The sequence below is a fragment of the Chamaea fasciata genome, unplaced genomic scaffold (genome assembly GCF_029207755.1).
Source record: "Chamaea fasciata isolate MVZ Bird 193981 ecotype frontalis unplaced genomic scaffold, bChaFas1.0.hap1 SCAF_29, whole genome shotgun sequence".
NCBI classification, from domain to species: Eukaryota; Metazoa; Chordata; class Aves; order Passeriformes; family Sylviidae; genus Chamaea; species Chamaea fasciata.
In genome coordinates this window covers 2,731,159-2,744,565 of record NW_027094114.1, presented here as the reverse complement: position 1 = coordinate 2,744,565, position 13,407 = coordinate 2,731,159, and the positions used below count along the sequence as shown (strand labels likewise).

General features: G+C 56.7%; 1 protein-coding gene and 1 pseudogene across 1 annotated transcript; one reads left to right on the top strand and one right to left on the bottom strand.

Annotated features, from left to right (window-relative positions):
• Positions 1 to 1,703: 1,703 nt before the first annotated feature.
• LOC136302462 (olfactory receptor 14C36-like) lies at positions 1,704 to 2,656 on the top strand (annotated as a pseudogene).
• A 6,523-nt stretch (positions 2,657 to 9,179) lies between these two features.
• LOC136302461 (serine/threonine-protein kinase pim-1-like) lies at positions 9,180 to 13,055 on the bottom strand. Its single transcript, XM_066205947.1, has 6 exons — positions 12,782 to 13,055; positions 12,602 to 12,714; positions 12,430 to 12,474; positions 11,858 to 12,224; positions 11,119 to 11,216; positions 9,180 to 9,275 (listed from the first exon to the last, which is right to left on the bottom strand). The coding sequence occupies exons 1-6, from the start codon at positions 13,053 to 13,055 to the stop codon at positions 9,180 to 9,182; spliced, it is 993 nt and encodes a 330-aa protein (XP_066062044.1).
• Positions 13,056 to 13,407: the final 352 nt, after the last annotated feature.

Here is a 13,407-nt window from a genome sequence, read left to right as displayed (position 1 = left end):
CATGTGGACATGCTCAGGGCTTCTGCTCACTCCAGGAATATTTCCAGGACAATAATTTTTATAAAGATAAAATTTACTCAGTCATTGTTTTCAGTTTCTTACTCCTGGTGAACGGGGGGGATAAATAATAAACAACTTCATGTTTAAAAGTCCCTAAGGCATCTGAACTATACCTCCAGTGCTATTCATGGGTTCCCAAAAGTGCTTTCATCCACTCCTTTGCCCATGGACAGCACCAGCATCACCTTCACTGGAGCCATCAGGCTTAGTCTGACCTGTCCTTTCTCCAAGCTCCAAACAGAACCTGCCCCCAGCCAGTGCCCTGCAAACAGGCAGGTTTCTGTAGGGCCAAGGAGAGTGCACAGAGATTTGGGGTCTGTGAGTGCTGGCAGGGAGAGATCAGGAACAGGGAAATACCTCCAGGAGAAAAATCTCCAGGAAGCAGAGAGAAGATCAGGCAATGAGAGAAAACAAAACCCAGAAATGCTGTGGCAGGGAGAGATCTCCAGAGGATCCTTTCCAGTGCAGCCCCTCCCTCGGAACAAGCCCCCTCCCTCTTGTCCCCCAGCCAAGCCTCTGCCCTCAGGGCTGGGGGTCCAAGGCATGAAGCCCCCCTCCTGTGCAGGCAGAGCTGCAGCAGAGCCGTGGGGCAGCTCTGCAGCCCTGGGCCCAGTTCCCTCTGCAGAGCACAGGGCTGGGAGCAGCTGCCTGGCACTGGGGGGCTCTGGGAGGGGGCACAGCTGGCTCAGGGTGACCCTGTCCCCAGTGCCCGGCTGTGGGCAATGCTGTCAGTGCAGCCAGGGAAGGAGCTCCATCTCATTGAATCCAGTGCCATCATTAGGACACTTGAAAGTCTCCCTGAGATTTCCTTCCAAGCTTCCAGCTTCCCTCCACAATGCAAACCTGCCCTGTAGCATCTTTGTGTTATCTGAAAGCCCCACGGGGAGACACACAAGTTCTGTGATGGAGAAAATGCTGTTGGGTTGGTGGAATGAGTCCCGTGTGTCCTTGGGTACAAATGTGGGGCTGAGCCCTTGAGAAGAGGATGGACATTGGGTGGACTGTGGTGGATCCATCAGCTCTCAGCAGTGTCAGGATGGTTTTTAAAGGAAACATGGGAGGGTGATCATCCTGTGTAGGGGACAGGTGAAAGCCCAGAGAATCCTGGAACAGGACAGGGTGACAGACCTCCTCCCCTCATTCTCCATGCACCACCTTTCCTCAGAGAACTTGCTCTGTTCTCCCTGAGCGCAGCAGCAGAAATGCTGAGAGTTTCTGACATCAAAAATAGTCAAGTGGAGATGAAGAAAAGCTGTTGAAAAAACTCTAGAACATTTAAACAGACTTTACCATTCCTGGTCACTGGCAGTGGGAGTACAAGCTGACAGAGACTTCTGTATTAACAGGGTTTCAAAGTGGAACATGAGGACGGGTTCCCTGTCCCCCTCTCACGTCTGCACGGCAAGGCTGAATTGTAAAAACCCTGCATGTAATTGCCCTGAACCTGAAGACCCACTCAGCCAGCACCAACCAGGGCTCCCCAGTTGGAGTTTAAGGAAAATCTGCTAGAAAATCAAAAGGCTGTCAGTGTGATACAGAAGAATGGTCTGTGGGAAAAGGCTTTGATTTTACTGAAAGAACTTTCTCCTAACCTGTCACTGAACTTTTCTCCTTGAACAGGCCCCCATGGCCAGAGTCAGCAAATGTCCAACAGCAGCTCCATCAGCCACTTCCTCCTGCTGGCATTGGCAGACACGCGGCAGCTGCAGCTCCAGAACTTCTGCCTCTTCCTGGGCATCTCCCTGGCTGCCCTCCTGGGCAACGGCCTCGTCATCAGCGCCGTAGCCTGCGGCCACCACCTGCACAGCCCCATGTTCTTCTTCCTGCTCAACCTGGCCCTCACCGACCTGGGCTCCATCCTCACCACTGTCCCCAAAGCCATGCACAATTCCCTCTGGGACACCAGGACCATCTCCTATGCAGTATGTGCTGCGCAGGTCTTTCTTATTGTTTTCTTCCTTGGGTCAGAGCTTGCCCTCCTGACCATCATGTGCTATGACCGCTACGTGTCCATCTGCAAACCCCTGCACTACGGGATCCTCCTGGGCAGCAGAGCTTGTGCCCACATGGCAGCAGCTGCCTGGGCCAGTGCCTTTCTCTACGCTCTGCTGCACACGGCCAATATATTTTCCCTCCCCCTGTGCCATGGCAATGCTCTGGACCAGTTCTGTGAAATCCCACAGATCCTCAAACTTTCCTGCTCCAAATCCTACCTCAGGGAACTTATACTTCTTTTCTTTTCCATCTGTTTATATCTTGGTTTTTTGTGTTCATGGTTTTCTCCTATGTGCAGATCTTCAGGGCTGTGCTGAGGATCTCCTCTGAGCAGGGACGGCACAAAGCCTTTTCCACCTGCCTCCCCCACTTGGTTGTGCTGTCCCTGTTCCTCAGCACTGGCACATTTGCGTACCTGAAGCCCCCCTCCATCTCCTCGCCATCCCTGGATCTGGCATTGTCAGTTCTGTACTCGGTGGTGCCTCCAGCCCTGAACCCCCTCATCTACAGCCTGAGGAACCAGGAGCTCAAGGATGCCCTGAGGAAAATGATGAGTAGATGCTTTTCAGGAGCAACAAACTGCCTGTTTTCTTGGCCCTAATTTTCAGAATGGAACTCATGAACGGCTCAAAAGGCCTTCCCAGGTCTTTGGTAGTGTTCAATTGGTTTTTCTGTCAGAAAATTATCCCCAGTAAAATTTTTTAATCACCCCCATCTAATTCACTGTCTGCCTCTTTAATTTGACCCAGAAGCTCTGTAAACCAGGATTTACTGTATTGCTACATTTCAAGAAAATAAACCAGCTTGCAGTGCTTGTTTTTCCTGGGATCCCATCTTTGTAACCTGCATGAAGTTAGAGGGGAGAAGGGGAAAAGAGTCCCAGCACAGCTACACTGCCAGGGAGCAGCAGCCCTTGGTCCTTTCAGTGCTGCTCTTCCCAGCTCCAGCCTCTCCTTCCCAGCCCTTCTGTGGCTGTAAGGCTGCAGTGCTCTGGCACATTGGTCACTGTCCTGCTGCGTGTCCCTGCTGTGACCACAGGCAGGGACTGGCCATGGGCACTGCTGGGACACAGCTGGGCTCCAGCACAGCAGCTCCAGCAGCACAGGGAGGGCAGGGCAGGAAGGCTTTGCTCTCCCTGCAGAGTCACTCTCAGGAACAGGCCAAAGGAACAGACTCTGAAGAGGCTCCTTGTGCTCCTTTTTCTCCCAGGGCTCAGTGGGATGACATCAGGGTCCCAGCGTGGCCTTCAGGGGACTCAGGGCTGCCTCAGGTTCTGCTTGTTGGTGGCCAGGGCCCATCAGATGGTGAATGGCCTGTGCTGAACCTTCCTGGGGCTCTGCAGCTTGTGCCAGGGCTGATGGCAGGGGAATGTTTGTCTGGAGGGCCTTGGGAGCTGCCAGGAGAACACAGGGGAGCTGCAGGGACAGCATGTGCCAGGGATTAGCAAGGAGTGGAGCTCCCTGGGCACAGGCCTGGCCAGGGTGGGGTCACCCCGAGATCAAGGACTGAATGTCTGCTGTGAGCCAGGAGAGCTCTGCAGCCCCAGGGGACACAGCAGGCACAGGGAGAGGAGTCTGGGCACTGACTGCTCTGACCCTCAGGGAACTTCCCTAGGAGGATCCAGGGCAGCCCCAAGGCCATGTGGCAGCCCTGGAACAAGGCAGGCAGCTCTGAGCAGCCTCCATGGCCCCAGCAGAGCCTGTGTGGGAGGGGGTCAGTGCAGGGAGCACCATCAGCTGCCTCTGTCTCCCGGGCTGAGCAGCAGAGCCCAGCAGAGGCAGCCCAGGGCCCCGGGCAGCACAGCCCCCGTGCTCTGCACAGCAGCAGCCCCAGCTCGGGGCTGTGGGCAGCAGGGCAGGGGCTGCAGCAATGGCTGCTCAGGCCAGCACAGACGTGTTCCCCTGGGAAAGGCTCTGTGGGAAGCTGCCGTGTGCCAGGAGCAGAGCAGGAGCCCGTGGGTGTGCAGAGGAGCCCTGGCAAGAGGCTGCCCTGTCCCTGGGGCAGCAGGAGCAGCCTGAGGAGCCCCAGGGCCAACTCTCTGCTGCTGTGCTGGGCAGCGGGGCTGGCCCTGGGGCTGCAGGAGCTGCCTGAGCTGAGCATCTCCTGAGCATTGCAGACACAGAGTGGCTGTCCATGACCTCCAGTGCCTCCAGTTCCTGCTGCTGGGCCAGACTGGACTGGGCTGCTCTGCATGGCTGGGGCAGGGAGAGGAAAACAATGGGCCCTTGATTATAAGAGTCCCCGCAGTTTCACACCGGTCCCTTGGTTCCATGCGGCCCCACGGTGTCACTCTGGTCTCCTTGGTCACACCAGGCCCCGCAGTGTCACAATGTACCCTTGGTTCTGTGAGGCTGCAGTGTCTGTTCTGCCAGTGAGCAGGGTCAGCACCAAAAACACAGACACAAGGTTCAGGTATGGTGTGATTTATTATAACACAAAACTGCAAAGAATGACAAAAGGAGAAGCTCAGCAATGCACCCAATCGTAACTACCAAAGATTGCCTGCAGTGATTATGAAAAAAGATGTACCAGTTACTCTCAGACTTTCCCATCAACCAGATCCACACATCAGCTGGGGGAAGCTGTCACAGCCAAGGACTGCAGAGCCACTCCCGGACACTGGGAATTCCTGCAGGTGCCTCCAGCCACAGGTGAGGCTCCAACCCGGCTGTGAGAGGGCCCAGCTCTGATAGCGCTGAATAAACAAACTGACAGCACTTCTGGTGCGGGAACATCTGGTTTCATTCTCCTCTTGGGTTTGTTCCAAAGCCTGGTCAGAGCTCAAATATAACCAATAACCAATACCATCCACCCCCAAACAAGGCCAGATGTCTGATTTCATGGCCTTGGCCAGTTTCTAAATACAAAAAGATCAATCCATGTTTCACTGATGAGGGGATACATCTATCACAGCACTAATGACCATGCATATTTCATTAATGAGCACATACAAAGATAATCTTTGGTTGGAAGTTGCATCCAGAGGACACCTTGGCTCACGGCCTGTTCTCCAGGCCTTGGTACTTCAGGTACCAGGTTTAGTGTTGGGCTTGACACTGCTGGGTGAACGGCTGGACTTGATGTGCTCAGAGGTCTTTCCCAACAGAAAGAATTCTATAATTCTAGGATTTCTATCAGCTGGATTCAGTTAGGTCCATGTTAGCAGCATTACTTGACTCAAGAATTTCCTCTTGGTCAGTGCTTGTGGCCTAAGGCTTCAGCTCCTTCAGCTCCTGCTGCTAAGCTGCTCACACTGAACGAGACGACTCGGAGAGAAGAATACAGTTCATCCAATTCCTTCTGGGACACTGAGAAGGGAGGGTGTGAAAACAGGAGCACTGTTTGGTGTGGCCTCCTCTCTGCTCCTCATGCCTTTCAGCACTTTGAAGCAGCCAAGAGCTTTCTTCAAGAGTGCAATGAAGCAGCTGCTCCTGCTCCCAGGTCTGGCTCTTCCCAGTCTCTGACCTTGCCTGGTTTTGTCCCTCTTGCTGTGCCCTCTGTTCCCCCTGTGCTCGGTGGCTGCTGCCCAGGACTGTGGAACTGGCACAGATCCAGTGGTGGAGACCCTCCTTTCTCTGCCCTTGCAGCTGCCTGCTCACAGCAGCCTTTTCCATCTGGGAAGCTCTACGTGGAGAAGGAGTCCCCACCTCTCTTCCTTTCACAACCCCCAGGAGCCCAGGGCTGCCATCTCAAGTCCCTGCTGGCCCTGAGGGCTCCCGGGTGCCTCAGGCTGCTGTGACACCCCTGCACACGGGAGGGAACAGTGGCAGGGCCTGTGCTCAAAGTCAGCTCCATGTGCTGCTGCTGCTGCTGCTGCTGCTGTGGGGGTCGTTTGTCCAGCCCTGCCCCAGACTAAGGGATCAGATGCAGGCCCTGCTGCTGCTCCCTGGGGATCAGGCACAATTTGGTTGTTGCTGTCAGGGCCAGTAGAAGCCGTGGCTGGAGCAGCGGGTGCTGACAGTGCCCCAGGGCCCGGGGCCGGAGGGGTCCCGGGGCTGGGGGCTGGCAGGAGCTGCCCCTTGTTCTCCCTCTGCCTCCCGCAGAGCTGGGCCGGGCACAAGTGGGGCAGCACAGCAAACAGGGAGCCTGCCAGTCTCTTCCAGCCCTGTCTGCTCAGAGTTTGGGCCTTGGAGCTTCAGGTGGACAAAGGCAGCTGCTTCTGCTCCCTCTGTGTATCCCCGTGTTCAGCAGTGCTGCTCCATCAGTCTGTGCCCAGCAACGGGGAAAAGCCTCAGCCCTGCAGGGCCAGGAGCTGCCGGGCTCTGCCTGAGCAGCTTGGCCACCAGGAAGGGAGCAGTTCCACAGGGGAACCAGGAGCAAAGGAAATGCCTTTTATAGGATGTGGTTTATGTTTTGAAAAAAAAAAAGAAAAAAGAAAAAGAAAAGATTAGAAAATATATAAAAGATAAAAACTACCCCAAATGTTTAGTGAAAAGTCTTCTGTAACTTTGGATTAGGAAAGAGGTAACTGATTTTTTGAACAGACAACTCAGTGACTTACTTTGTTAATGTGCTGGTGGAAAAAATCTGTCAGCTGAATTCCTTTGGCAGATTTTGGGCTTTTTAACCAATATTAAGTTAATTTAAATAGTGGTTTGAAGCAATAGGAAATTGAAAGATGGATTGTGCATGACTGCATCGTGAGTGTAAAAATTTTGCAGTTTGAAACGTAAACATAAAGTATTGCAAACAAAAAGATATATAAATCTCAGTAGATTGTGGAACAGCAGCTTTCCCTTGAGCATGTGCAGCATCACAGAGACTTCATCAGTGGGACTGGGGGTGCTTGGAGCTTCGTCCTGTTCCATTCATGAATGTCATGAAATGGGACTTCACCTGCCACCAGCCCTGGTCACCCTCTGCCACCACAGCTCCTTGGACCTTGTGTCCCCCAAAGCAGATACAAAGTTTTCCTGCTGCTCTCCCCTTTCCACAGATCCACAGAGAGCTGGGATTTTTCCAAGTATAGTGGCTCCATCGTGCCATATTCCTAAACAACCAGCAGCCCATCCTGATGAATAGGGCGAGTTACACTGATGGTTGTCAGCTCCATTTCCTGCCTAGAAATCCTGAAACTGCTTCTGAATGCTGCTCCCCTCAGCTCTTGGAAACCTACTCACAAAGAGCTGGGAAAAAAATTCCCTGACCATCAGCAAACAAGTGAGTTGTGCCAAAGTTAGAGCTCTAAGGGAAATCTCTATCCATCCCTATCCTTTTAAAATATCTGTATGTGGGGGTGTGCATAGATGTGTCTTGTATGGAAAGGAAGGAGTGCACAAGGAACATGACTGACACCTTCACTCTGTGTTCATTCCATACCCAAGGGAACAAAGATGTTATGGAAACCCTTGTATAGATAGACCCTTCTGTCCATGGATTCAGAGACATCCCAGAGCCCCTGGCACACACAGACCCTTCTGTCCATGGGTACAGAGACAAGCCAGAGCCCCTGGCACACACAGACCCTTCTGTCCATTGATACAGAGACATCCCAGAGCCCCTGGCACACACAGACCCTTCTGTCCATGAGTACAGAGACATCCCAGAGCCCCTGGCACACACAGACCCTTCTGTCCATGGGTACAGAGACAAGCCAGAGCCCCTGGGACACACAGACCCTTCTGTCCATGGATACAGAGACATGCCAGAGCCCCTGGCACACACAGACCCATCTGTCCAGGGGTACAGAGACATCCCAGAGCCCCTGTCACACACAGACCCTTCTGTCCATGGGTACAGAGACATCCCAGAGCCCCTGTCACACACAGACCCTTCTGTCCATGGGTACAGAGACATCCCAGAGCCCCTGGCACACACAGACCCTTCTGTCCATGGGTACAGAGACATCCCAGAGCCCCTGGCACACACAGACCCTTCTGTCCATGGGTACAGAGACATCCCAGAGCCCCTGTCACACACAGACCCATCTGTCCAGGGGTACAGAGACATCCCAGAGCCCCTGGCACACACAGACCCTTCTGTCCATGGGTACAGAGACATCCCAGAGCCCCTGGCACACACAGACCCTTCTGTCCAGGGGTACAGAGACATCCCAGAGCCCCTGGCACACACAGACCCTTCTGTCCCTGTAGGATGGAGTGCTGCGGGTGGGAGCGGTTGGTGGGCAGCGAGTCCCGCACAGCAGGCGAGACTCTGCTCCAGCCCTGCCAAGGCTCAGTGCCGGCTCCTCTGGAATGGGAAAGCCCTTCAGCCTTGGCCCTGCACAGAGGGCCACTGCTGGCCTGGCAACACTCGTTGTCTTCCCCACGAGCTGCAGGAGGTGAGAACACAACACTTGCAAACACTGACTGCAAGCCACAGCTCTGGCTGCTCCCCATGAACCTCAGCTCTGGCACCACTATCTGCCCCAAGCTCCAGGGGATGCAGTGGGAGCCCGGCTGGGCTCTGCCCTGGGGCCATCCTGCAGGGACAGCTGCAAACAGGGAGCATTTGGCTGCCACAAACAGCCAAGCCAGGGGTGGAGGGCAGCTGGTCCAGCCCGGACTGCACTGCTGTGTGCTGTGCTCTGGGCTCCCCGCAGAGGGGACTGCACTGGTGTGCCAGAGGAGACAAAGAAGCTTCAGCTTCAGCCTAACTGAGATGGGTGGGTGGGCCGGGAAGAGTGGGGTGGCTCACGGGACTTCACAGAGCTCATCCTGCTGGAAGGATGAGGAAAAGGGAGTGGGAACTCAGCAGTGAGGAGAGCTGAGGGCAAGAGAGCAGCTCTGAATGACACTAAAATGGCACCAGACCTCTGAGGCATTGCTGCCCCTCAGCCAGTGACAGGATGAGTCCCTAAGCCTGGGGCTCGGTCTTCCTCATGGTGACGGGCACCAAAAATGGCAATAGTGTGATGGAGACTGCAATCAGCTGGGCACTCACTGGGGGAAAATAGGGAGCAGTTGTGAAGGAAAATGCAGGTGGGGGACAGAACTGTTCAGAGAAGGGCTGAGCTACAGCTTGAGCAAGCTGAAAAATGTCATTTGGCGTCACCCCAGATTGATTTCATTTCAGAAGGTATTAAAGAAGTTTATTTTGGGGGGGTGTCATGTTTTCCCTTGGAGATGCACCCTCTGCAAACTTGGGCTGCATTGCCAAAATGCTCAAGGCAAGTCTGCTGCAGGTCACACCGTTTCTTCTTTGGCTGATCCCGGCCTGGTACTGAGCTCCAGCAGAGCCCTGGCAGAGCCCAGAGCAGCCTCAGCATCCGCAGAGCCCGGCTGCAAGGACAGAAACCAGAAACCGCCCGTCAGCTGAAGGCTCCTGTGCCCTTGTCCCAGCCGCCTGCGGTGCCCAGGCCATGCTGGCCGTGCTCAGAGCGGGGCCCAAAGCTGCCCATCATTGCTGCCTTTGGCAGCAGAGCAGGAGGGCAGGACACGTGCCCAGCCTGCAGCCAGCCAGGGCAGATCCACCTCCCCAGCAGCTGCCCAGAGCAGGATGCTCCTGTGCTGGCTGCCATCTCCCAAAAGCTCTTACCCCACCCGTGCCAACAAGACGGGGACACACCTCACGCCATCCGCCGCGAGAAGAAAAGCTGCTCCTAAACCACGTCCTCAGCCTTCTCCTTCATCCACTCCACAGCTGGTCCCAAGCACTTCCCAGTCAAGACTGGACACCACCTAGAAGGCTTCCTTTAGAAAAACAAACATCAAATTAACAAAAAGAGATTACAGACAAAAAAGGGAAAAAAGGGAAAAGGTAAAAGATCCTATCTCTGTCAGAGGTTGAGGAAGCCCCCATGCCCTGCATGCTAGGGAAAAACCCACCCACCAGTGAGGGAAGCCCATGCTTTCACTCTTCCCCCCCTACACTGCCCCCCAAAATAATGGTGATCCCAAAGAAAACAAAGGGAGTGGAGCAGCCCAAGTCCTTCCTTGCCGGCAAAGCAAAGCAGATGAGCACACGTTCTGGAGTCCCACCTCTGCTCCCAACTTGGGGGTTGGTTTGTGTCGGGCTGGCTGCCCCAGCCCAGGGCATGGTGGGGGGTGGTGGCTGTTGACAGGGCCAGGAGCCGACTCCCATTTCAGAACCACCCCAGCCCTGCCAAAAAGCAGCTTGGCAGCCCACTGAACAATCAGTTGCATCAGCCCCCGTAAACGGGGGAACCTTTGGTTCCTGGCCAGGCTGTGCAATGCCCAAATCTGGGAGCATCCCCCTGTGTGTGAACTCATCTGCAAATTGGCTGTGGAGCCTGGCTTTGAAGAAGGTGCCAGAATTGAAGTCCATCACCATCAATTGCTGGTGGCCAGGTTCAGGAAAAGGTTGTCATCCTTGTTGTCGTCCTCGCTGTCTCCAGCAGCAGCAGCCCCACCTGGTCCAGCTTCTCCAGGGGCTCCTTCTCCTTCCCTGGGGGTGAGACCAGGCTGTCAGTGTTCTGCCCAGGGCCCCAGCTGTCAGTGAACCAGCACAAGCCAAAACAACTCGCATGGCAGCCACCAGTGGTGGGCAGAGCAGCTCAGCTCCAGCACAAGGGCTGCCTGTGCCCACCTGATGACCCCTGTGCAGTGACACAAGCAGCACAAAAAACTCTGGGTTTCTTTGCTTCTGATTGCCAAGGCATGTGTGCAGCTGGAACTTACCAGGGCCCTGCATCAAAATGAGCCTCTGGCTCTCTCCCTTCTTCTACTCCAGATGAATCTCCTGCATCCAAGGATCACCAAAAAGGTGTTCTAATGAAGGCCTTTCCATGTCATCCACGGATAAACAGCACCTGATGAGATCCTTGCACTCTGGGAAGAGAAACCAGAAACTGCCAGTCAGTTGGAGAAGGCCCCTGGCTGCTTTGCCCCATATTCCCATGCCCAGGCCATGCTAGATGTGCTCAGAGCTGGGCCTAAACTTTCCCATCAATTCCCTGTTTTGGAGGAGAGCAGGAGAGCAGGACATGTGCCACCTCCTCAGCAGCTGCCAGAGCAGGATGCTCACGAGCCAACTGCTGTCTCCCAGCACTGGTATTCCCCCCGTGCCCAGAGATGAGGATCCACCTTGAGAGAGCCATTGTGGCAGCGGGAGCTGGCCCCAGCTGATGTTCCAGCCACTCCTGAAAGGGTGCTGCCCGCAGACCATCTGGTGCAGGAGCATGCCCAGGGACCAGATGGTAGCTGGCTCGCCATAGTACCAGCCAAAGTCGGTCCATTCTGGCAGGCTGTATGCTGGTGTTCCTATGGAATACAGATGGAGTTCATCAGGGGGATGCTGCTGCTCCCAGAGCCTGGCCCCAGCATCCCTGGGCATGTGGGGACTGCCCCAGTGGCACATGGTGTGACCCGCTGCCCTCCCACCAGGACCTGGGACTTGTGTGAAAAACTGGCATTGGAAAAGAAACCACTGGTGTAGGAAAAGGGCAGCAGAAGCCCTGGAAAGGCCTGACCAGAACAAGAAAAAACCCACTCAGAGCAGGAGGAAAACCATGCCTTCCTCCTCCCTGCCTGCATTGCCCCAAATAACATTATGAACACAAGACAAAGAAGGCCAGAGGAGCAGTCCAAGCCCTTTCTCACCTGCACACCAAACTGGCTGGTACACAGGTTCTGACTCCACGCTCTCTGATACCCCCACCCACGGGTGTTTCTGTCGGGCTGGCTGCCCCAGCCCCAGTCCTGGGCAGAGTGGCTGGCAAAGGCTGCCAGCAGGGCTGGAAGCTGGGCCCCAACCCACCCCTGCTCAAAAGTAACTCACCTGAAGTCTCAGTGCCATGACTGGCAGCAAAAAGGAGAATCCCCACTGCCACACCAAGGTTGGGCTGTGAGATGTTGGGCCATGAGATGTCAGCAACTGGGAGCACATCCTTGCGTGGGCTCACCTGCAAATTGAGTGTATGCCGTGTCTTGAAGGTAGGTGCCACAGCCAAAATCGATCAATTTGGCCTGCCCGGTGGTCAAGTCAACCAGGATGTTCTCTGGTTTGTTGTCTCTGTGCAGGACCCCGCAGCTGGTGCAGTGCCGCACGGCCTCCAGCACCTGGCGGAACAGCTCCCGCGCCACCTCCTCGGACAGGAACCTCCATGCCCGAATGAAATGCTGGAGGTCCTGACACCGCTGCGGGCGCTCCAGCACCATCACGATTTCACTGGGGAGCTCAAGCCACTCCAGCAGCTGGACGACACCAGGGAAGCCAGTGGAGACCCTGTCCAGCAGCACGATCTCCAGCGGTGCACTGGTGTCGTTGGGCTGTGGGAGGACCACGATGCCGTCAGTGGGGCTGAGGCCGTGCCAGGGGTGGGGAAGCCCTCACCCAGCCCGGGATGTTCTGCACCCTCCGCTGGCCCCACGCCTGCTCTCCCTCGAGGCGTCCTGGCGGCTTCCACCCTGCCGGGCCTCGGCTCGTCCTTACCTGGCACGCCCCGGCTTCTCCCGCTGGCCCCCACTCACTCACCAGCTCTCCCCAGTGCCGGACACGGTTCTGTGGCACCCTTTTGATTTGCCACCTGCAAGCCAGAGGGAGCAGCGGGCTGAGCTCGCTGCCCACGCTGCCCACGCTGCCCAGCCCCATGGTCTTCCTCCTCCGCCCTCCTCCTCTTCCTCCTGCGCCCGCTGCCAGCCCCGTCGCTCACCGGTGCGCCGTCCGAGAGCCGCGTCCCTGCGAAGACTCTTCCGAAGCCGCCGCGCCCCAGCAGCGAACCCAGCCGGTACTGCTCCTGGAGGCCCTGCTGCGCGTTCCCTGCCGGCGAGACGTAGCTGTCAGTGCTTGGCCCAGGGCCAGGAACGGCCCCCGAGCGCCCCTCAACCGCCCCGGGTTGGGAATCCCCAGGCGTTCGATCCTGGCAACACGACAGCGGCAGCTCGGGGCCGGCGGCCACGCTGCCGAGCGGCGGAGCTCAGGCCGGGGAAGCCGCAGCGGAGGCTGTGGGAGCGGCTGCGCCGCGTGTGCCCTCTGCGGGGCCCGGGAGGGGCCGGGGCCGTGGCCGGGGCCAAGTCCGGGGCCGGGCTCGGCACAGGCGGAGGCAATGGGCGGCAATGCCGCCACAGCCCCAGGCACTGATCCCCGTCCGGCACCGCCATCGCCAGGACAGCCAGAGACCGGCGGAGGCGAGACCGCGGCGGGAGGCCCGGGGCCGGGGGCGGGGACGGGGCAGCCCTGCCCGGGGCCGGGGGCGGGCCGGGGCATGGCCCGGCCCTGCAGGGGAGAGGGAGACTGTGAGAGGATGGGGACACCGGGACAGGGAGATCGGGAGAGGGTGCGGGACTGCGGGAGAGGGAGAGGAAAAGCAGGAGGAAGTCGCCAAAAGTTGCTTTTTCTGCTGCTGCTGCCGCGGCTGCTGCCACTGCTGCCGCTGCTGCCGCTGCTGCCGTAGCAACTGAAGCCGGGTCCGTTTGTCTGATGCCCGCTCAGCCCCACGCCGAGCCCCGCGCT